This window comes from Scyliorhinus canicula, chromosome 13 (assembly GCF_902713615.1).
Source record: "Scyliorhinus canicula chromosome 13, sScyCan1.1, whole genome shotgun sequence".
Taxonomy (NCBI): Eukaryota; Metazoa; Chordata; class Chondrichthyes; order Carcharhiniformes; family Scyliorhinidae; genus Scyliorhinus; species Scyliorhinus canicula.
The window spans coordinates 123,852,440-123,878,052 of NC_052158.1; the positions used below are offsets into that span (position 1 = coordinate 123,852,440).

At 44.5% G+C, this 25,613-nt stretch overlaps 1 protein-coding gene across 2 annotated transcripts in view; it reads right to left on the reverse strand.

Annotated features, from left to right (window-relative positions):
- Nucleotides 1-25,613, reverse strand: part of fxr1 (fragile X mental retardation, autosomal homolog 1) — a 130,957-nt gene that overhangs the window by 14,549 nt on the left and 90,795 nt on the right. Inside the window, exons 12-15 of one of the 2 annotated variants that reach the window (XM_038816876.1) lie at nucleotides 22,179-22,377; nucleotides 18,954-19,163; nucleotides 3,286-3,495; nucleotides 3,049-3,144 (exon numbers count right to left, since the gene is read on the reverse strand). In XM_038816876.1, coding sequence (XP_038672804.1) covers nucleotides 3,049-3,144; nucleotides 3,286-3,495; nucleotides 18,954-19,163; nucleotides 22,179-22,377 — 715 coding nt within the window. The remainder of the gene's footprint in view (nucleotides 1-3,048; nucleotides 3,145-3,285; nucleotides 3,496-18,953; nucleotides 19,164-22,178; nucleotides 22,378-25,613) is intronic. The other variant, XM_038816877.1, reaches the window with a different exon arrangement.

Here is a 25,613-nt window from a genome sequence, read left to right on the forward strand (position 1 = left end):
CAGGTTCGATCCAGGCTATGGGTCACTGTCCGTGTGGAGTTTGCAGTCTCCTGAAAAGGTAAGGAAACACTCCTGCATTTCTCATTCGGAAAATTGCATCCTTGGGCAGAGGCTTTTGCCCCCACAACCGAAATATGTTCAGGGTAGGTGAATTGGCCATGCTACATTGCCCCTTAATTGAAAAAAAATGAATTGGATACTTAAATTTAAAAAAAAAAATAAATAAATGGATTGCAGGAACAACAACACAAATCTTTAAAGATGACAGGACAGGTTGATAAAATTGTAAAACAAATATTGGGATCTATTGCTTTCTAAATGTAAGGCTACATTACCAATCTGTACCAAATCTTTAGAGATCACGGTTTAGGCCTCAGCTGAACACTTTCAGTAGGATGTCAAGGTCTTGGAGATGATAAGAGATTTTCAGAATTAAACAGGATGAAAAACATCACTAGAACTGGGAGGGTTTCCTTTGGGTAAAAATGGTCAAGGGGTCACCTTCACATGATCTATCTCCAACACTTCCTTTCCCATCCTTGACCTGCTAATTCAATTTCTGGGGATAGACTATCCACTGATACCATTAATAACCCACCGACTCCTCAGCTACCTCAACTACAGCTCTACACAGCCCGCATCCTGCAAGGACTCCATCCCATTCCCCATCGCCTCCCTCGTATCTGTTCCAACGATGGCACTTTCCAAAATGGTGCTGTTCACATGTCTTCCTTCTTCCTTAATGGTGGTGTCCCACCCACTGTGGTTGACAGGGCTCTCAACCGTATCTAGCCCATCAACCACACCTTGCTCTCACCCTTTCCCCCCCCCCCCCCACACAACCGGGATAGGGTCCCCCTATTGTCCTCACTTTGCACCCCACCAGCCTCCGCATTCACAGAATCATCCTCTGCCAATTCCGACAACTCCAGCAGGATGCCACCACCAAGCACATCTTCCCCTCACTTCCCATCAGCATTTTGCAGAGACTGTTCCCTCTGGGATACCCTGGTCCACTCCTCCAACACCTCAACCTCTTCCCACGGCGCCTTCTCATGCAACACTTATCCCTTTACCGCCTACCCTCTCACTATCCAAGGGCCTAAACATGATTTTCAAGTAAGGCAGCGCTTCACTGCACCTCCTTCAATCTAGTCAATTGTATTTGCTGCTCCCAATACGGTCTACTCTATATTGGAGTGACTAAACACAACTGGGTGACTGCTTTGCAGAACGCCTTTGGTCCGTCCGCAAGTAGGACCCAGGCCTTCCTGTCACTTGCCATTTCAACTCGCCATCCTGCTCTCTTGTTTATATTCCTGTCATTGGCCTGCTGCAATGTTTCAATGAAGCCCAGCACAAACTGGAGGAGCTCCACCTCATCTTCCAATTACACACATTACAGCCTTCCGGACTTGACATTGAGTTCAACAACTTCAGACTGTGAATTCTCTCCTCCGCTTCTCACCCCATTTTTATTTCTAGATCATAGATCATAGAATTTACAGTGCAGAAGGAGGCCATTCGGCCCATCGAGTCTGCACCGGCTCCTGGAAAGTGCACCCTACCCAAGGTTAACACCTCCACCCCATCCCCATAACTCAGTAACCCCACCCAACACTAAGGGCAATTTATCATGGCCAATCCACCTAACCTGCACATCTTTGGACTGTGGGAGGAAACCGGAGCACCCGGAGGAAACCCACACACACACACGGGGAGGATGTGCAGACTCCGCAGACAGTGACCCAAGCCGGAATCGAACCTGGGACCCTGGAGCTGTGAAGCGATTGTGCTAACCACTATGCTACCGTGCTGTCCATTTATTTTTATTTCTTCCATCAATCTACCATTCCCTCACCATTGCTCCTCTCCCCCCACCCCACTTGGGCCACCTGTCCCTGTTCCTCGTTGCCCGTTGACACTCCTTACCTTTGTTCTGTCATTAACACATTTGAATCTCTTTATGTGCCACGGTCAGCACCCTTAGCCATAAATCACTCCAATTTACAATCCCTTTGTTCTGTCCATGACTTTGTTCCAATCTCTACCTATCGCTGGCCCTCTATCTAGCCCATTGCTCCACGCCACCTCCCACTCCCCCCATCAAATAAATCTGACCCTATTACCAGTTCTCTTCAGCTTTGACAAAGAGTCATCCGGACTCAAAACATTAGCTCCCTTCTCTCTCCACAGATGCGATCTGACCTGAAATTGTCTAGTATTTTCTGTTTTTATTTCAGATTTCAGCACCCGCAGTAATTTGCAGTCATCTGAAGGGGAAGTTGTATTCAAATGTGAAGAGGAGTTTTGACAACAGTAAATATGGAAAAATTGTTTCAACTGTCAGATAGATCGATAACCAGAGGACATAGATTTAAGATACTGACAAAGAAATTTGATGCAAGTTTTTGTGATCTGCAATGCAGTACCTGAAAAGATGGTGGAAGCAGATGTATAGTAATATTGAAAAGGAAAAGTTTCAGGCTCTGGGGCTGGAGCAGGTGTGTACCTGCATAGCTCTTTGCACACAAACACACGCACTGAATTCAATGGTAATACAGTGCCCAGGCTGGGAGCAAATAAGTGCAGACCTGGGGCTTTCCTGGTATTGTTCAGGGCCAGAGACTTCAATTCTGAGCCCTCTGGGAACATTAACTTTACATAATACCTATAACTTCATCTGAAAATTTATATTGAAGCAACAACTTCAGAGACTCTTCAGCAGTATGCACCAAGGTATAATGAAATCAAGTACATGATGCACTTATTTGGAAGCGGAATTAAGTTTAACATCTGTAAAAATGTACATTTCCCAATTTTTTTCTTCCCTACATCTTTGAGACAATTACCAATTAAAGGTGGTCCTTCTTCAATACAGGGCAATCAAAATTATAATTCTTATGTTAGATTTTCAATGTAGGCTTACCATGCACAAGCAGCAGGCCCATGAAGCTGTGGTTAGAATTTATTGAATTAGACAAAGTGGTACAGTGACAAACAATTTCAAAAATCCAAAAACCCTAGCATGCTAGTTATGGCTGTTACCTTGCTGGCTGTCTCTGCTCAGAGAGCTTTCAATTTGACCACGTAAACGACGTCTGCGGCTACGATTACGCCGCTGTGGTTTTCTTTCATTATCATCTGCAAATGTAAAGTGTGATGGAGGCTTTCTCTTTAATATTTTATTTACAATAGCAATCTATGCTTGGAGTTAATTCATATAAAATTCTAGTTGGCCAAGTGCAATCTTTCAAATGATACACAAATTTAATGCATACATACCTAAACCATTCTCATTAACTGAAGCACTGTCAGATTCTGTCATTCCATCAATCATAGTAGCATCATCATCTGTCCTACGCCTACGCGATCTCCTGCGGCGGTTTGAGCTGCTATGAGATTCGCTACCATCAGTGTCTGCTGTTTGGTCCGTTTCTGTGTTATCTGCGTTGTCTAGCAAACTGTAAGGATTGCTATCTGGATCCTTGAACACTAAGGGGAAAACAGATATTCGGATTTAAAAATCGCCATACTCTGATGTTTTCCATGTTATTTTTTCAAAGATTTGAATTGTAGATATTTTTATTTCTTTACAGCATCAGTGCTCATGACCATAGAAGCAGATGATTTATTATATAAGAGTCTGCAAGCAAGAGCTCCTGGCAGATTAAATGCTAAACATTAAAACTAGACTAGAATCCTTCTCAATAAAATTGCGACAAACTGTTGAATTAATTCACTACATTCGTTATCCATAAAAGCAGTAGACAGGAAACCACCAAATAAAAGGCACGACAGGAAGGGGACACCAACTTCAAATAAACTGCCCATGAAACCACAGACACGAGTAAAGACAGCTTTTAACGCTCCAAGCCACAGTAAGCATCAAGCCAAATTACAACATAAAACACTGGACAGGTAGGTAAGGGCAAGGCAGGTGAAAAAAAAAATCAGCTTTTGTTTAATGGAGCTTTCTTAACAAAGCAGAGGTGGCAGCACAAAGTCTTCGACTGATTGCTTACATAGTTTTATCCCAGGGATAAAGAGGTTTCACGGACTTTATGCTGGCCATTAGCAATTGGGGTGAGTCAAGAGAATGAAATCATGGTGTTATGTTGTCAGGTGCCATGTGATCCCTGACCCTCTAGGGATGCTTCCAATTATAGTTGGCAACAATAGTGTACCATCAGGAACTGACAGGTGATCTGGTAACAAACTCCTATTCACAGCCCCCCATCATTTAAAACATCAGCAGCTGGAGCACTGTGATGGAAGCATCAAGGTCAAGGGCCTTAATTCTTCCTCTCTCTCTTTTCTCTCCCCCCCCTCTCCGTGTACACACACACACAACATTTAAGAAATAAGGGCTGAAGTAGGCCAACTGCCCTTTTACATTTGCTCAGTGGTTCATCAAGCTCAAGGATATTCTCCAACTTCAATTCCCACCTTCTGCACCATCCCTTAATACCCAAAAAGCTACCAAACCGTACTGTGAACAACTGAACATCGATAACTCTCTGGGTAGAGAATTACAAAGATTTACAAACCTTTGAAGAAAGGAATGTCATACCTTAGTCCCAAATGGCCTACCCCTTATTCCCAGCCCTCAATTCCCTGGACAGTGGGAATATTTTCTCAGCATCAAATCCGTCAAGCTACTTAATAATTTTATATCTTTCAAAGAGATCATCTTTCATACTTCTAAACTCCAGGGAATATAGGCCTAGTCTACGTGGTCACTCCTCAAAGCTCCCCCCCTCCCCCTGAAGGAACCAGTCTAGGAAACCTTTAATAAAAGTGAAAAGGAAGCCTTTATTGCACTCCCTCCAACATAAGCAAGTCTTTCCTTGGGTAAGGAAACAAAACTGCACGCTACACAGATGCAGCCTCACTAATACTCTACATAATTGCATTAAGACTTCTTCACTCATAGTCCAATCCCTTTGCGACAAAAGCTAACATACTATTTGCCTTCCTAATTGGCTTGCCGTACCTGTATATTAACTTGTACGTGTACAACACCACCCTGGTCACTCAGAATGCAAACATTTCCTTGTCTCACCATTAAAAAACTATTTTGCTTTTTTATTTTTCCTACCAACAATAAACCTCTCTAAAACTTTAGAAACTAGAGCATTGTGTCCACTTCTGGGCATCACACTTCAGGAAGGATATGAAGGCATTAGAGAAGGCGCAGAAAAGATTCCTGACACTAATTCCAGAGATGAGGAACTTCAGTTACCCGGAGAGAACAGTGAAGCTGGGGCTGCTCTCCTTGAAAAACAGAAGATTAAGAGGAGATTTGAGAGGTGTTAAATCTTGAAATGTGGACAGAGTAAATGGGAGAACCGGTTTCCATTGGCAGAAGGATCACGAACCAGAGGACACCAATTTAAGGTGATTGGTAAAAGCAGTAACAAGACATTCTGAAAAATGTTTGACCCAGCGAGTGATTAGGATCTGGCATTCATTGCCCGAGTGTGGTGAATGCAGATTCAATCAAGGCCTTCAAAAGCAAATTTGATTATCGGAAGAGGACAAATTTGCAGAGCTACAGGGAAAAGGTGGGGAGTAGGACTAGGTGAGTTGCTCTTAGAGAGCTGGCACAGACACGACATGCCAAATGATCTTCTGTCATGTAACCATATGATTTCTGTAGGGCTGCACAGTAGCTCAGTGGTTAGCACTGTTGCTTCACAGCGCCAGGGACCCCGGTTCGATTCCCAGCTTGAGTCACTGCCTGTGCGGAGTCTGCACGTTTTCTCCGCGTCTGCATGGGTTACCTCCGGGTACTCTCGTTTCTTCCCACAAGTCCCGAAAGACGTGTTTGTTAGATGAATTGGACATTCTGAATTCTCCCTCAGTGTACCCGAATAGGCGCCGGAATGTGGCGACTAGGGGGTTTTCACAGTAACTTTATTGCAGTGTTAATGTAAGCCTACTTGGGATACTAATAAAGATTATTAAGATTTCATGCTTCTCCACATCATATTCCATCTGCCATGCTCTTGCCCATTCACACCACCTATGTCACAGCAACCTCTTACAGCAACTTTGTACTGTCTGCATTTGCAAACACTCACGCCCTTCTTCGAGGTCACTAATATAGATTGTAAATAGCCAGGAGGCCCAAGTACTGATCCTTACAGTACACAGCTCGCTCTGACCTGACAATCCAATAGAGTCAGTTTATTGTCGATCAGCTAATCATCAATCCATATTATTAACACTAATCCCATGAGTCCTAACTTTACGTATTAAATCTGTGTGGCACCTTACCAAATGTGTTTTGAAAATTCAAATATACTACATTCACTGGTTTTCCCTTATCCAACAGAGGCTCCACTGTAACAGTGTGTTACAGCGCTGAACTCAATATAATGCAGGTCTGTCTCTGACACCAACATTTTCATTTCGATAACATTTTCACCAGTGTTGAACACAACCACAAGTCAGGAAGTCATAGAAAATAAGAGGAGGATGCCATTTAGCCCTTCGAGCCGGATCTGCCATTCGTTATGATCATGGCTGATCATCCAACTCAATAGCCTCATCCCCCTTTACCCCCATATCCTTTTTTTTTCTTTTTAAATTTTAGAGTATCCAATTCATTTTTTCCAATTAAGGGGCAATTTACCATGGCCAATTCACCTAGCCTGCACATCTCTGGGTTGTGGGGGCGAAATCCACGCAAACACGGGGAGAATGTGCAAACTCCACACGGACAGTGACCCAGAGCCGGGATCAAACCTGGGACCTCTGCGCCGTGAGACAGCAGTGCTAACCACTGTGCCACCGTGCTGCCCCTCCCCATATCCTTTGATCCCTTTCGCTTCAATTGCTATATCTAACTGCTTCTTGAAAACACACAATGTTTTAGCCTCAACTACTTCCTATGGTAACAAATTCCACAGGATCATCACTCTCTGGGTAATGATCTCTGTCCTAAAGGATCTACCCCGTATCCTCAGACTGTGACGCCTGGTTCTGGACACCCCCCCACCAAGGGATTACCAAAAAAGTAATAAAATGAGCAATGGTAAATTATGAAAGAAAACTAGTGCCAAAAAAAAGTATCACAGAAGCTTCTATAAGTATATAAAAGGGAAGAGAGTAGCTAAAGTGAATGTTGGTTCCTTGGCTTTTGCGACCGGGGTGTAAAATATTGGGGAACATAGGAATGGTGGAGGCACTGATATATTTTGCCTCAGTTTTTATGGTGGAGGACCCTGGACCATCCCAATAGTAACAGGTAATGCAGACGTAATAGAAAGGGAGGAACTAAGTAGGAAACTATAGACTAGTTTGCTTAACATCTGTCATTAGAAAATTGTTAGAATCCATTAAGGAACAAGTAATAACAGGACATTTAGAAAGTCAAAATGCAATCCATCAGGGTCAGCATGGTTTTATGAAGGGTAAATGGTGTTTTACTAATTTGCTAGAATTCTTCGAAGATGTAAGCCAAGTGGATAACAGACATCCTGTAGGTGTAGTATATCTGGACTTCCAGAAGGCAGTTGATAAGGTGCTACACAAAGGTAAGATCACATGGGATTAGGGGTAATTTATTAGCTTGGATAGAAGATTGGCTAACTGACAGAAGGCAGAGAGTCAGGATAAATGGGTCTTTTTCTGGTTGGCAAGATGCCATGAGTTGGGATGCCACGGGGTTCAGTCCTCAGGCCCCAACTATTTACAATATATATTAATGACTTGGATGTAGGGATAGAAGGCACTTTAGTCAAATGTACACATGAACAGATGACACTAAAATAGGTGGGATAGTAAGTTGTAATGAGGAAATAAGAAATTTAGAAATGGATATAGGCAGCTTCGGTGACTGGGCCAAAATTTGGCAGATGGAATTTAATGTAGTGTGAAGTTATCCACTTTGGTCAGAAAAATGGAACGGCAACTTATTAACTAAATTGAGAAAAACTTCAGAGTGCTTCGGTGCAGAGGGATCTAGGTGTCCTTGTGCATGAATCGCAGAAAACTAGTATGCAAGTACAGCAGATAATACGGAATAGAGTAGAATTTTGGCATTTATGGCTGAAGGAAGAGTATGAAAGTAGAGACATGTTGCTGCAACTGTACAAGGCATGACTGAGACTGCATCTGGAGTACTGTGTACAGCATTGGTCCCGTTATTTGAGGAGGGCATAGTTGCATTAGAAACAGTTCAGAGGATGTTCACTGGATTGATTTCAGAGATGAGGGATTTGTCTTAAGAGAGGTTGAGCAGTTTAGGCCTATACTTTGTCAAGATTAAAAGAATGAGAGGAGATCTAATTGAGGTATACAAGATTATAAAGGAAGTTGGTAAAGAAGACAGACTGGATGCTTCCTCTTGTCAGGCAATCTAGAACGAGAGGTCTTAGGATAAGGGGTAGCAGATTTAAAACAGAGATGAGGAGAAACTACTTCTTTCAAAGGGTTGTGAATCTGTGGAATTCACTACCCCAGAGCGCCAGGACTTTTGAGTAAATTTGAGATGATAGACAGACTTTTAATTTGTAATGGGTTGATGGGTTATGGAGAACGGGCAAGAAAGTGGAGTTGAGGCCAAGAGGAGATCAGCCATGATCATATTGAATGGCGGGACAGGCTAGAGGGGCTGAATTGTCTACTCCTGCTTTTAGTTCTTATGTTCAGCCTCAATTGGAGTATTACACCCTGTTCTGAACACTAGACTTTAAGAAAGATGTGAAAGCATTAGAAAGAGTGCAGAAAAGATTCACGAGTGGTCCCAGGGATGAGGAATGTCGTTACATTGATGGATTGGAAAAAATGTGACTTTCTTTTAAGAAAAGGCTGAGAGGATATTTGATGAGAGATATTGAAAATCACAAGGAGTCTGGACAGTGTTGATAGGAAAACAAAGTTTAATTGGAACAGGATCAAGAACAAAGTGGCACATTAAGGCAACTGGCAGAAGAGCAATGACAACATGAAGAACTTTTTTTCATTTAGCGAGAAGCTAAGATCTGGACTATCCCATAGGTCACTTGTGTGGTGAAAACCGGTTCAATCGAGGCAAAATCAAGAAGGAATTGGATTGTTATCCGAAAGGAAGAACGTGCAGGACTACAACAGAAGGCAGGGGAATGGTACTCAGTAAATTGCTCCTACGTAGAGCAGACAAACACAGCAGGACCAATAGCCTGCTCCTGCGATGTAAAATTCTGCAATTCTAATGTCGTACTCATGCAATGTATAGTGTCGCAGTTTCAAAATTGTAGTAGCATGCACCAGCTGTAGTGTTGCAACACCCTGGATTTTCCATACTTCATTAAGTTATCTCAATAACATCCCTGTCACCTAAAAATGGAAAAGAACTATTATACCAGCACTTTTCACTGGAAAACCTACCAGCATCTCCAGGCTGCCAAACTACACTTGAGGAAACAAAGTTTACTAACAAAAATCTCAAGTTAGGGTTATGATTATTATAAATAAATAAATATTTTTTAACTTTATAAATCAAGGAATCAAGGAATACACTGCAATAGCAAGGAATAGCTAAACCTTTATAAAACACTGGTTAGGCCTCGGGTGGAGTACTGTGTCCAATTCTGGGCACCACACTAGAGGAAAGATGTCAAGGTCTCAAGAGGGCATGCAGATGAATTTGCTCAGGTGGTACAAGGATCAGGGAATTTATCCTTCTTTTCTTTTGAAAACTGGATTACTAAGTAGGAATAATTGGGTCACTCTCGGGGTTGTCCGGCTATGACTCGTAGGGTACCACAAGGATCAGAGTTGGATACATATCAGTACTGTTCACAATTTATATCAATGATTTGGCTGGGTGGTCAAAAAGTAATATTTCCAAGTTTGCAGATGACACAAAATTAGAAAGTGTGCTGTGAGGATGATACAAAGAGGTTTCAAGAGGATTTGGTCAATGGGCAAGAAAATGGCAGATGGAATATTATATAGATAAGTGTGATGTCATCCATTTTGATACATTCTGTTGAATCTTCTCTCTGCTCCCCTCCAGTGCAATTACATCCTTCATTATCCGCCCATTTGACCTTCCGATCTATATCTTCCTGCAAACAGACACACACACACAGTCATCCATGTCATTTATATAAATGACAAACAATTGGGGGCCCAGCATGGATCCCTGTGGTACGCCACTGGACACTGGCTTCCAGACACTAAAGCAGCCATCCATTAACACCCTCTGTTTCCTACTGCTAAGCCAATATGAATTCACCTGATCAAATCACCCTGTATCCCATGTGCATTTGCCTTCTTAATAAGTCTCCCATGTGGCACGTTGCCAAAGGCTTTACTGAAATCCATATAAATACATCAACTGCACTACCTCATCAATACACTTGGTTACATGCTCAAAAAATTCAATCAAATTTGTAAGGCATGACCTCCCTTTGACAAAGCCATGCTGACTATCGCTGATCAAACCTTGCCTCTCCAATTGGAGATAGATTCTCTCCTTCAGAATCTTCTCCGGTAATTTCCCAACCACTGACATGAGACTCATTAGTCTGTAGTTCCCTGGCTTGTCACTACAACCATTCTTAAATAGTGGGACCACATGAGCTGTTCTCCAGTCCTCTGGCACCTTCCCTGTGGCCAGAGAGGAATTAGAAATTTGGGTCAGAGCCCCGGCAATCTCCTCTCACATCAGCCTGGGCCAAAATTCACCGGGACCTGGAGATTTGTCCACTTTTTAAACCCGCCAATACCTTGTCACTCCCTATGACAATATCTCTCGAGTTCCACCTACCTCATCATTCTCTTAATGTGAAGAGATGTGAAATATTCTTTCAACATCTTACCAATGTCCAAGGTTCCACTCACAAATTTCTCTCTTGGTCCTTAATTGGCCCGACTCTTTCCTTGATTATCCTCTTCCCACTGATATACTTATAGAATATCTTGGGATTTTCCCTACTTCAACCAGCCAGAGCTTTCTCATATCCCCTCTTTGCTCTCCTAACTGAATTCTTAAAGCACTACACTTTCTGTACTCCATGAATGCCTCTACAGACTTTCTCCCCTTATACTTGTTAAAAGCCTCTCTTTTCCTTCTCATCGTATCCTGAATATCTCTGGTCATCCAGGGTTCTCTGGGTTTGTTACTCCTTCCTATTACCCTAGAGGGAACACATTGGGCCTGTACCTTCCCTATTTCATCTTTGAACGTCCTCCCATTGCTCTTCTGTAGGTTTCCCCACAAGTAACGCTTTCCAGTCTGCTTTGGCCAGATACAGCCTTATTTTGTTAAAATCTACTCTTCCCCCAATCCAAAACCTTTTTTTGCATCTCGTCTAATTGTTTGTCCATAACAAATTTTAATTGAACCACGTTGTGGTCGCTACACTAAAATGCTCCACCACCAACACATCAACCACCTGTCCAGCCTCAATCCCCAGAATTAGGTCCTGCACTGCGACATCCTTGTTGGATCTTCTACATATTGATCTAAACAGTTCTACTGTATACATTTTAAGAACTCTACTCTATCTAAGCCCTTAACATGATGGCTATCTCAATTAATTTTGGGAAAGTTGAAATCACCTAATATAATTACCCTCTTATTTTTATACCCCTCTACGGATTACGCACATATTTGCTCCTCAATTTCCCACCAACTATCTGGGGGTCTATAATAAACAACTCGCAACTTTGCAGTCCTTTTTTATTCCTAAATTCTACCCACAAAGCTTCATTTGATGCCCACTCCAAGATATCATCTCGCCTTACTGCAGTAACTGCCTCCTTAACTAATAATGCAATGCCTTCTCCTCTTTTACCCCCTTCTCTGCCTTGCCTGAAGGTTCTATATCCCAGGACGGCTCACTCAACCATGTCTCTGTGGACTTCCGGTGGCGGCCATGGAATGAAAGGTCACACATTTGGCAGCTCCCGTTCATGGTGGTCTTTTCGCCGGATTGTTGTAGTAATTTTGTGAAGTAAAGATGGGGAAGCAGGAACAAAAGCAGGGACCCCTTGTTTATGGAGCTGCACCCCTGGAAAAATCGGAGGAGGAGGAATCAGTGGTTGGTGGCAAGTGAGGACCAGATTTCGATGTGGCAACGGCGAATGCGCAGGGTCCGGCTCCGCCAGCTCAGTGGTCGACGGACCAGTTGATGAGCTTCTTGAACGAGAAGTTCTCCCAACACCATAAGTAGTGTGCGGAGGACCAGGTCCGGGCGGTGGACTTGATCAAGGCGGTGGTTGACCACGTGGAGGAGAGACTGACGACCCAGGGACAGGCAATCCAGAGGTTGGAGGAGCAGGCAGGGGAACATGAGGAGCAGTCCACCTCGATGGCAGCGGAGATCGGGATGCTGCAGGACCAGCAGAAGCGACTGCTGGAGAATGCGGAGGACCTGGAGAACCGTTCACAGAGGCAGGACATCCAGATCGCAGGTCTGCCGGAGGGGAAAGAAGGATCAGATGCTGGTGCGTATGTGGGGAAGATGCTGGAGAAGCTGATGGGGGAAGGTGCGTTTGACAAGCCGTTGGAAGTGGACCGGGCCCACAGGGCACTTATACGTAAGCCCCAGGGGCGGGAGCCCTTGAGGGCGATGGTGGTACGACTACATCGGTTCCTAGACAAGGAACGTATTAGGAGATGGACCAGGCAGGCGAAGCGGCGTGTGTGGGAAGATGCCAAGATCTGGGTGTACCAGGACCTGGGAGCAGAACTCGCAAAGAGGAGGGCGAGTTTCAATAAGGTCAAGTCGCCCTATATGCGAAAGGAATAAAGTTTGTTCTGCTTTACCCGGCCCGTCTATGGGTGACCTATGAGGGCCGAAGATGGACTTTGGCTCGCCAGAGGACGTGGTGGACTTTATATAAGACAATAAACTGATGAAAGAATGAAGACCTTGAACTCTGACTGGGGGAATTGAGCTATGATTTGTAAAAACTTTAAACTTTCAACGTTTAATTTCCAATGTTTGGAACAACATTTGAGGCTCTTTCTATATATGTTTTCTTTCTTTTTCCGTTTTTAATTCGGTTCTGTGTGAGGCTAGTTGACTAGATAATACTTTGTTAAGGGAGGAGGGGTGGGCCTTTGCGCTCGGAGGAATTGTTTGGTTGTTTTGGGAGTTTGCATTAAGAGCAGGAGGGACGGGTATCAGTGGGGCGGGGGTAGGATGCTAGACGCCAGGGACAGGGGCTGCCAGGCTAGTGTAGCCATCTGGATGGCCAGTAACAACCAGGAAGAGGGAAGGCCACAAAGCATAGCGGGAAAAATGGACAATGCGAGAGTCAGGCAGGCTCAGAGCCTGGAAATGTATATTTGCGAGTGAGGAATCCAGACGGTATCGAAACCCCAAACGATTAGCATTTGATGGCCCATCTCCACCAGGCAAAGGACTGGTACTTGGGCGACCTGTACAGTCCCAGACATTTCGGCGCCACTCCCTGTACTAGGGAAGTGTAAACAACAGGGTCAATGACTGCTTTCGACACGCCCAGCCACCATTTATTGGTTCGATTCGAACATAGTGATCAGACATCACCCAATTAGTTGGGTCCAAACTGAAGGACCGCCCAAAAGAGCACGAAAACCCCCCAAGCATAAGAAGAATCCACCATGTGTTCGGCCTCTCTTGGACCTGGCACCCTGACTACGTCTGCTTCCAAGTGCAGCACCACCAGAAGCAAGTTTAAGTTCAACACGCGCTACCAGATGGATGAGCCTAGCTGAGCAGCAGTTACTTCTACAGACTCGATAGATCCAGAATTGAACAACGGCCACTGTTCCTCTGACTCAAGCCGGGTGCCTGAAGTCAAGCACAGGTTGTCTTAGTCGATAGGTGTTGTTTAACTAGTAGTGTTTACGTTGAATGACTAATTGTGTGTGTAAATAAAGTACCCTTGACCTTGAACTAACTAACTGGTGTTTGGCTCTTTGATCGATAGCCGGTTGAACCTTGTGGTGGTATCATTTGATACCTGGCGACTCTGAGCAATAGAATATTGATATCCAAAGGAAGAAGGGCAACTTCACTGACTGCCATACTTACAGTAGGTAAAAAAGGCAACACTAGCTGGGAGGGCTAATTCACGGAAGCATAATTGGGAGTGATCTGAAGGCCAACATGGGGGTGTGGAAGAGATGGCAGTGGGGTTGGACTGCTGACGGGGAGGGGACTTTTAGAGTGGTGGAGGAGAAGAGTTGATGACGGTAGCTGCCGGAGGGCGGGCCAGGTGAGGTGCGAGGCATGGGCTGGCCTAGGAGAGGCTATGGCTGATCGACAGAGGAGGGGGAGTAGGTGCTCCCCGACCAGGTTGGTGAAGTGGAATGTTCGTGGACTGAATGGGCCTGTCAAAAGAGCCCGTGTGTCCGCACACTTGAGGCAACTGAAGGCGGACATGGCCATGCTGCAGGAGACACACTTAAAGCTGGGAGACCAGGTTAGATTGAGGAAAGGATGGGTTGGGCAGGTGTTTCACTTGGGATTGGACTTTAAAACAAAGGGGGTGGCAATTCTGGTCAACAAAAAGGTGGCATTCGAGGTGGGGAAGATAGAGGCAGCCCCGGGGGGTAGATTTATTATGGTTAGCGGGAAGCTGGAGGGAACGGCCGTGGTGCTGGTGAATATATACACCACAAACTGGGAAGATGTAGAGTTCGTTAGGAGGGTGCTGGGGAAGATTCCGGACCTGGACTCGTACCGACTGATAATGGAGGGGGGGGGGATTTCATCACGGTCCTGGATCCGAGACCGGATCGGTCAAGTCCCAGGTCTGGAAAGGTATCAGCAATGGCGAAAGAGCTGTGGAAGTTTATGGAGCGTATGGGAGGGTGGATCCGTGCAGATTCGGGAGGCCAAGGAGTTTTCATTCTACTCCCATATGCACAAGGTGTACTCCAGGATAGACTTTTTCAAGCTGGACAAAACACTGCTGGCGGAGGTGGTGGATACTGAATATTCAGCAATTGTGGTGTCGGGTAGACCTGCGAGTGAGTAAAGGAAAGGCCCAGCGGCCGCAATGTAGGTTAGATGTCGGACTACTAGCGGGGGATGAGGTGTGTGAGCGGGTGAGAGGGAGGGTGGAACATAGGGTCTCGCTCTACGCAGCCGATTTGATTCTGTACATAACAGACTCTCTGGGGGGCCCGGATGGCTAGAATTCTGGAGATACTGGAAGAATTTGGTACAAGTTAAACATGGGTAAGAGTGAGGTGTTCGCAATGCAGGCATGGGACAGGAGAGGAGACTAAGGGAGTTACAGTTCAAAGTGGTGGGTAGGAATTTTAGGTACTTGGGGATTCAGGTGGCTATGGACTGGGGTCAGCTCCATAAGTTAAATCTGGACAGGGCAGTCGAGCATATGAAAAGAGACTTCCACAGGTGGGACACGCTCCCGCTGTCACTGGCGGGAAGGGTGCAGCCTGTGAAGATGACAGTCCTCCCAAGGTTGCTGTTCGTTTTACAATGTCTTCCAATTTTTATCCCCAAGGCTTTTTTCAGGAAAATGAATGCGGCGATCTCGGGTTTTGTATGGGCTGGTAAGACCCAGAGGGTGAAGAAGGTACTTTTGGAACGGGGGCGCGGGTAGGGGGGCTTAGCCTTTCCGACTTTTATGAACTATTACTGGGCGGCCAACACATCGATAGTTAGGAAGTGGGGAGGGGTCGGTGTGGGAGTGAGTAGAGGTGGCATCGTATCAGGGTACAGGTTTGGAGGCTTTGCTAACGGCACCCCTGCCGTTCTCGCCGGCTCGGTACTCCACAAGCCCAGTGGCAGCCCTGAGGGTGTGGAGACAATGGAGACAACACATGAGATTGGAGGGGGCGTCAATGTGGTCACCGATCTGTAATAATCACCAATTTGTTCTGCGGGGGGGGGCTTTAGGAGGTGGCAGCGGGCAGGGATTGAGAGATTTGGGGATCTCTTCATTGGGGGCAGCACGGTAATACAAGTGGATAGCACTGTGACTTCACAGCACCAGGGTTCCAGGTTCGATTCCCTGCTGGGTCACTGTCTGTGCGGAGTCTGCACGTTCTTCCCGTGTCTGCATGGGTTTCCTCCTGGTGCTCAGGCTTTCTCCCACAGTCCAAGGGCGTGCAGGTTAGGTGGATTGGCCATGATAAATTGCCCTTCGTGTCCAAAAAGGCTAGGAGGGGTTATTGGGTTAGGGTGGAAGCGAGGGCATAAGTGGATCGGTGCAGATTTGATGGGCCGAATGTCCTCCTTCTGCACTGTATGTTCTATGTTCTGAGCCTGGAGGCATTAGAGGAGGAGTTTGAGTTGCCGGGTGAGAACGGGTTTCAGTACCTACAGGTAAGGGACTCTGTCCGGAGGCAGATTGCAAGCTTTCCTCGCCTCCCCGATGGGACTACAAGATTAGGTAATGTCTATAACGGGGGTTGGGGAGGGAAGGGTCTTGGAGATATACAAGGAATTGATGGAGCAGGAAGGGGTCCTAATCGGGGTGGTGAAGAGGAAGTGGGAAGAGGAGTTCGGAGGAGAGCTGGAAGTCGGACTACGGAAAGGCCTTGAAGAGAGTCGATTCATCCTTAATGCGTGCCAGGCTTTTTTGGGGGGGGGGCGGGGAGGAAGAGAGAAAATGGGAGGCATGGCTGTGTAAAATAAGGATAGGGTATCTAATATATGGGTAGTTAGGAGCTAGGGCGGGTGGGTAGTTGGTTATGTTATTGTGGTGTGGTTGAGTGCGTTGGGCCAATAGGTTGTTTAGAATCTTAATTTGTTAAATTTGTTAAACTGTGAAAATTACAAATGCTTCAATAAAATATTTTCTGGAAAAAAAAACATGCCTCTGTGATAGCTATATCAAAATTACCCGTGTCAATCATCCGCTTTACCCTTAATACTCCTGGCATTAAAGAGGCCATCCAGCCTGGTCTTACTACCGCTCTGTTCCCTCTGACCTGATTGCTTTTCTATGTTATACTGTGTCCCTATTCTGCTATCAGTCTATATTCCCTCCCCCTGCCAAACTACTCCAACAGCATTAGCAAACCCACCATCAAAGATGTTAGTCCCACTCTGGTTTAGATGTAGACCTTCCCACTTGTACAGGTCCCACCTTCCCCAAAAATGGTCCCAATGGTCCAGGAATCCAAAACCCTCCCTCCTGCACCAACTCTTAAGCCACGCATTCATCTACGCTATTCTTCTATTCCTGTACGCACTAGCACACGCCATTGAATCCAGAGATTACAACCCGAGAGATCCTGCTCTTTAGGCTATTGCCTAACTCCCTGAATTCTTGGATGCGAGACCTCATCCCTCTTTCTACCTATGTCATTGGCACCAACATGCACCATGACCTCTGCCTCATCACCCTTCCCTTCAGGATGCCCTGCAGCCATTCAGTGACATCCCGGACACTGGCATCAGCAGGCAACACACCATCCAGGAGTCTTTTTCACAACCACAGAAGTGCCACTGTGCCCCTGACTATGGAGTCCACTATGACTATTGCTCTTCTGCGCTTGACCCTCCCTGCTGAACAACAGAGCCAGCCGTGGTGCCACTGTTCTGGCCGCTGTTGCTGTTGTCCCCCGATAGGTCACCCCCTCCCATCCCAAAAAAAAACGGTATACTTGTTAGAGAGGGGGAGAGCCACGGGGGATTAGTGCACTGACTGCCTGCCCTTTCTAGCGGTCACCCATCTGTCTGCCTACACTGTGGGTATGACCACATCTCTATAGCTCCTGGCTATGACGCTTTCCACCATCTGCATGCTCAAGGTATCCAACTGCTGCTCCAACCAAACCACGCGGTCTGTGAGGAGCTGCCATTGGGTACACTTCCTGCATCTCACAGTTAAGAGCACTGCACCCCACTAACTAACATTTCTAGCACTAATTAATGAATTACATCAAAATAAATGGTTATTAAATTCTCCAGAGTTTGGAAGAATGAGAGATGATCTCATTGAAGTGTGCAAAATTCTTAAGGGGCTAGATAGGGTAGATGCAGAAAGGATGTTTCCCTTGCCTAGGGTGTGTCTACAATCAGAGGACAGAGTCTCAGAATAAGGGGCAAGTCATTTAGGACTGGGATGAGGAGTGATTTCTTAACTCAGAGGGTAGTGAATCTTTAGAATTCTCTAACCCAGAGGGCTGTGGAAGCTCAGTCGTTGAGTATGTTCAAGACAGAACTTGATAGACTTCCAAATGTTAAAGACATCAAGGGATTGGACAGTTCGGGATAATGGTGTTGTGGTAGACAAGGGTTTCTCAAAATGGAACCCTTTTGACCTCCCAAAAATACTGACGGAACTCCTGGGAAACATTCTTATTGTGATGAAGAATTCAATCACGAAAAATTATTGTTTTCATGCAATAGGTACAAACATACAAAAAACTAACTTACAAAAGGCTTTTCAATTTCTTATGTGTATAAATTTATTATAAGTAAAACATAAGTACTCAAGTCTTACCTTGCCATTTTTTGGGGGAGGAGTGATGCTAGAAAGCTGGATTCTCATATCAGATGCACATACCCACAGTCACCCCTTTCACTCATGCAGAGGCCTGTTCCAATCTCGATTCTGCTCTTCTCTCCCCATCACTCCGCTCGTGTTCGCCCCAAAATGGAAATTTAAGTATTGCGCTTTTCCCAGCTCATCCAATCAGAGGTTGGATTCTCCAGAAGCCAGCCTAATTGGACAAGCAGCTCCATAGGACCCAGTTTGGAAAACCCTGAGGTAGACAATCAGCCATGATCTAGTTGAAAAGCAGAGTTGGCTCAAGGAGCTGAATGGCCTACTGCTATGTTCGTATATAATTTGATTCTAAATATACATGTGCACAGAACTACCTTTTCCCCATTCACCATAGATCTGATTGTGTTGTAGAACCACAGCTAAACATTTATGTCACTGTCAAAAATGTAGTCATGGTTGTAATATAACTAGTGTATACAAAGGACTATTTTCAGGCTAAACTGGATTCAAAACATGCTCATAAAGCTTACCTGAGCTAATAGATGAATGTCCACCCCGTGGTCCCCCACGACCTCTGTTGGATTGCCCTCCACCTCGCCCTCTCCCTGCTCCAGGCCGCCTTCGACTATCACGATGTGGTCTTGTATCTCGTTCATCTTCAGCAGCCAATGACCAATCACTTAATTCATCCCTTCGTTCAGATTCAGTCTCTGAAGCATTTGATAATTCCGAATTTGTACCTGTACAAATCAATAAATATAAACATGAGTCCACATACAATTTCCAATAACACTTAAACCTTTCAAATCATCTAAGAGGCCAAGCAGACAAATTCTGTACATTCTAAAATGCCCTTGAATTGTTTGAAATGATTTTGCGCTTTGTTACAATATTGAACAGCAGAAACAAATAACCGCAACTGATCTGAGACACTGCCTAATCTTGAAGATTCTTATCACGTCATCCTTTAATCTCAGCTCTTGTGAAAAGCCTTAACCGGTCAAGTTGTTCTTCATAAAGAATGATCTCTCACCTTTTGTAACATCCAATTGAGCCTCCACCACATCTTTCTAATGCCATTTTATATTCCAACCAACCTTCCAACCTGTAGTGTCTCACCCCCTGGATTTTCCAAATTTCCAATTCCAAATTTCTGTATACATCAACAAACCATAACACCCCCAACAAAGACTCATAGAACACAACTCATCACATATAGATAATCCAATAATTTACTTTTACTCATTGGGCTGGATTCTCCATTATTGAGACTATGTCCCACGCCTGCGTCAAAACGGCGGAGTTTTCCTCCAGAAAATCCTGGAAAAAAGTGAAATGAGTTCATAGCCCTGCAAGGGGCTTGCAGGGCCCAGAGTGAATCTTGCAGCTTTTGCTGCAGATACAGATACGGCCCCCCACACTTCCAGGTCAGAGGCCGCGCATGTGTACGGCGGTGGGTGCATCGTGCTCCATGGCAGACTCAGACCGCGGCGGTCGACCCACAAAGAGCCACCCCCCAACCCCCGATGAGCCGCGTGCCCGACCCTCAAACCCCGCACATTAATTCCCCGGCCGCCTATAAGCCCCTCCCCCCGGGGGGCCACAGACTGAGTCCGCCGCTGCCACGCGAGTATCCTGACCGTCAATAGCAGGTTAGTTCCATGTCGTTGGGGGCGGAAGATGTCAGAGCGGGTTTCTAACAATGGCCCCATGTGGCGCAGAGAATGGCCAAACCTGCACTGGTCTCAATTACCTTGTCAAACTGTATTCTCCACCCCGGTGCCGGCACCAATTTCGGCTTTGGGGTGCGGAGAATCCAGCCCATTATCTTTGCTTTCAACAATCTCATTCCGAAATCCATTAACACTGCTGTATGTCTCCAAGAACTGATTGTCGGTCTCATTATTGATAGGCCATACTTAGATGGATCCTGAGGATAGCTCGGCATACCCAACCAACATTTTCCTCAGATCTACCTAACATTAAACCAATAATTTGAAAATGTTGATCCCAGATATGTTACATAAAACAACTTGTCAAGAAGAGAATTTGAATAGGGGCATTATTAGATCTGGTAGTAAGCAAAGACCTGGTGATGACAGAGGAAATGTCAAAAGAAAATCTTGCAGTGATGGCATTACGCTGGGGTTGTTTGATTTATGACATAAACAATGAGTTTAACAGAAACATAGTTTAGAAAGGCAGATGGAGGGGATTAATAGTATTATTACAGAGAAACAACAGGAAGAAAGTGAAGATTGAGAAATACCATAGAATATCAGATTCAGATCACAATGGGAAAGGATTATAGGTAACATTGTGTAAGTGATGGAGATAAGAAAAGCAAAAACATCACTCCCAATGTGCAGAACTTCCTGTCCAGTGAACTGTGAAGGATAAAGGTGATTTTTTAAAAATTGACAGTGTAGCAATAATCTTAAGTGTCAAGCATTTTCTCTAAATATATTTGAAATCATGAGCAATCTCTACAGCATGCAAGTTGAAGTAGTACTAAAAGTAATATAAATTCTTGACAATGCAGTTACTGATAGCTTAAAATGGTAAATGAAGTCAAGACATTATATCCAGCTAGACACGGATTATTAAGGAACTAGTTGGCAAAAATCAGCCAGTCATCTTCTTGACATCATCTGTGTGGGCAGCACAGTAGCACAATGGGTAGCACTGTTGCTTCACAGCACCAGGGTCCGAGGTTCGATTCCCCGCTTGGGTGGAGTGGAGTCTGCACATTCTCCCAGTGCCTACGTAGGTTTCCTCTGGGTGTTCTGGTTTCCTCCCACAAGTCCCGAAAGACATGCTGTTAGGTAATTTGGACATTCTGAATTCTCCCTCTGTGTATCGGAACAGGCGCCGGAATGTGGCGACTAGGGGCTTTTCACAGTAACTTAACTGCAGTGTTAATCTAAGCCTACTTGTGACAATAAAGATTATTCTTAGAGAATCATCAGAAATGGTCCTAAAATCAAAGGACTGTAAAAAAGAACACTATAAGCCCAAACCTTATTAAAGGGACATGGGGATAATACTTTCACACCAGTGAGCCGAAAATCAATTGTGGGTAAAGTATGGAAAAGTAGTCTGAAGGATGAAATAATGAAAAATGTGAACAAATGTGATGCACTAAGTGGAAGTCAGCATTGATTTATCCAAAGAGCAGTTGCTTAGATCATGTTCCTCACTATATCCCACATGTCCATAACTCCAGACAAGCCTCAACATTCCCGTAGTCAAAGCCCTCCATGACGTTGCTTCACAATATCTCTAACATCTTTCAACATAATACTCTCGTCTGCATTCTTCATTCCTTCTGTGTTTCCTAATGTCAACTACTATAAAAGAGCTAGCATATCCTGGCTAATTCCTTTCTTCTTTCTGAAAAGTGTCATATTTGTTATCCTTCAGTTTCAAAATTATTTTCTTTTTCACATAATTTTGGGCATTATGAAGCTACTCTGCTATTTATAAATTATTATTATTTCTTTCCTCAAGATGTAAACTAGTTTTACATCATATATAAACAACCGTTTGCCTCATTTCTACAACAATATTGTATTGAAATAAAAAACAAAAATGCTGCAAAAGCTCAGCAAGTCTGGCAGCAACTGTGGAGAGAGAAGTAGAGTTAACATTTCAAGCCTGTATGACTCTTCTTCAGAGCTGATGCTGGATTGAATATATATTTCTAAGTAGAAGCGCGTTACCCAAAATCAACATGGAATAAAAATTAAAATTACCGTAACCAGAGGTATAATTTGGACCCCGACGACCACGGCCACGATAGGACCTACTACCATGAAGTGAAGAAGCAGTACTCTCGTCAGTAATATAACCCTTGTCCTTCTCTGGCCGACTTGTCACTGGCCTATACCCCATACCAATCTGCCGAAGCTGCTCATCAATTTGCAACCGGTCCATTCTCAGCTGCTCTACTTCCTAAAACAGGTAAATGAAAGACCAATTAGAACGATCAACGGCTCTACAACTAATTGAGAAATTCATAATTATAAGAGAAAAAACATTTCTGGAGGTTTAATTGTTATGAAGGACCAGAGAAAAGAAACAGATGGTGTGAGGAGGGCAGCGTCTAGTGACAGTGCCATTTCCCATTCAGAAATTGAATAATTTTCATTGATTGTCACATGTACCGGAGTAGAGTGAAAAGTATTTTTCTGTGGCCAAGGAAACATACACAGTACGCATATAGTAGACAAAAAATGATCGACAGAGTACATTGACAATGGTACATTTTTGAGTTATACTCCATTAGAAAACTATGTTTGTTCTTGCATCATATGTAATAACACAGGAGGTCCTGTGTTAATTGAACCAGAATAACCTTGAGAAGACTTAAGTACTTGAATAAATTATAATTTCAGTTCACTTTAGAAAAGCTAAAATAACTGCACAAAGTTCAGGGAACTAACATAATTCATAGTCCTGTGGTACAATGGCCAACAGCCCAAATTGCTTTAAATTGGACACTTAAAATCAATTGGGCATTTTTAATTAAACCACAGTTAAAACCACAGTCAAACCTGAGGGGAATTCAAACAGCGAGGTTCGAATACACTGGACAGACACAGCCAGGGCAAATCTGGGCCTGACCTGTAAACAAGACGTCAGAAAATAATCAGTCCATTCAAATCGATCAATTATTCTGGATTCCCCAGATGAAGTCAGGCTTTCTGGCACCTAGATTTCCCACCACCATCTATGCGATACGATTACATGAGAACAATGCACTTCAGGTGGGCCCCTCGGGGTGGGTTCCTGATATCCTGCAGAGCTGCAATCGGCAACTCTGATAAGATTACATGCAAACAATGACCCACAGCTCGATCCAGAATCTTAAGACATACTATAGTTGAGTTAATTTAAAGAATAACTGTTTTAAAATAAACTTGGGTTGAATTATGAACTTGCGTTTGTCCATTGTTCATCTCGCAAATAAGGTATCTGGGTAAAACATTTGGATAATAAACTGGGCAAAGTATCTGAATTTTACAGACAACAGTCCTAAAAAAAAACACCACAGAAGGAGCAACAGCAATCCCCCAAAAACGCATTTTGTTCAACAGAATACTTTGTGGGGGTGGGGAGAATGTCCCTTTGCAGAATGAAATGAAACATTTGATGATACAGATTGGGGAAACAGTCATATTTATTGTGCAAAAACAATAAATAGCACATGGAGATTGTTCAGAAAATCCTACTGTAAACACAATAGATCTGCACTTCAACCCAGATTGATTGCCTGTTTGCAGATTTGATTTTCTATAAAGTGGTTGACATGTTTCCATGCATTACAGCGGTCACAATTTCAATGTGGGAAGTCGGCGGTGCAGTGGTATTGTCTCGGGACTCACGATCCAGAGACCCAGGATAATGATCTGGGGATCAGGGTTCAAATCCCACCACGGCAGGTGGTGGAATTTAAACTCAATAAAATATCTAGAATTAAAAGTCTAATGATGACCATGAAACCATTGTCAATTGTCATAAAAACCCATCTGGTTCACTAATATTCCTTTAGGAAAGGAAATCTGCCATCCTACACATGACTCCAGACCTACAGCAATGTGGTTGACTCTTAACTGCCTGCTTAAATGGCCTAGCAAGCTAATGAGTTGTATTCAACCGCTACGAAAACACATTAAAGGAACAAAACCCTGACAGACCCGGCATCGACCCTGCAAAGTCCTCCTTACTAACATCTGGGGCTTGTGTCAAAGTTTAGAGAGCTGTCTCACAGACTAGTCAAGCAACAGCTTGACAGTCATACCCCCGGAATCGTACCCGACAGACGATATCCCAGACACCACTGTCACAATTCCCATAAATCTATGCTATGATAGATATTTAAGGTTCCAGTGACTGCATGGTAATCACATGCATTGTAAATGCATGGGTGGAAGCACAGTAGTATACAGTCGGGAGGGAGTTGGCCTGGGAGTCCTCAACATTGCCTCCGGACCCTATGAGTGAAGTCTCACTCAGGTTAACCATGGGCAAGAAATTCTCCTGCTGATTACCACCATCAGCTGATGAATCATACCCCTCCATGTTGAACACCACTTGGAGGATGCACTGACAATGGCAAGGGCGCAGAATATGCTCTGGGTGGGGGACTTCAATGTCCATCACCAAGAGTGACTCGGTAGTACCACCACATACCGAGCTGGCCTAAAGGACATAGCTGCTAGACTGGGACTGCAGCAGGTGGTGAGGGAACCAACAAGAGGGACAAACAAACTTGACCTCATCCTCACCAACCAGTCTGCTGCAGATGTATCTGTCCATGACAGCACTGGTAGAAATGATCACCGCACGGTCCTTGTGGAGGTAACGTCCCGTCTTCAAATAGAGGATACCCTCCATCGTGTTGTGTGACAGTGCTAAACAGATCTAGCAACTCAAGACTGGGCATTCATGAGGTGCTGTGGGCCATCAGCAGCAGCCGAATTGTATTCAACCACAATCTGCAACCTCATGGTCTGGCATATCCCCCACTCGCCAATTAACACCAAGCCAGGGGATCAACCCTGGTTCAATGAAGAGTGCAGGAGAGCATTCCAGGAACAACATCAGGCACACCGAAAAATGAGGTGTCAACATGATGCAAAACACACGACTACTTGTGTGCCAAGCAGTAAGTAATAGACAGAGCTTAAGTGATTCCAAAACAAACGCATCAGATCTAAGCTCTGCAGTCCTGCTACATCCAGCTGTGAATGATGGTGGACAACTAAATAACTCACTGAGAGGAGGCGCCACAAATTTCCCCATCCTCAATGATGGAGGAGCCCAGCACATAAAGGCAGTGCATTCTCAATAAACTTCACCCAGAAGTGCCGAAAGCCCCCGTGTCTGCGTGGATCTCACCCCCACAACCTAAAGATGTGCAGGGGTGGATTGGCCATGCTAAATTGCCCCGAAAATTTCTTTTACAAAAAAGGGCTGAGTGGGTGATCCATCTTGGTCTCCTCCATAAGTCCCCGGCATCGCAGTCTTCAGCCAATATGATTCACTGCACCTGATATCAAGGAATAACTGAAGGCACTGGATACTACAACTGTTTTGGGTCCTGACAATATTTCAGCAATAGTACTGAAGATTTATGCTCCTAAACTTGCCGCACCCCTAGCCAAGCTGCTCCAGTACAGATACAA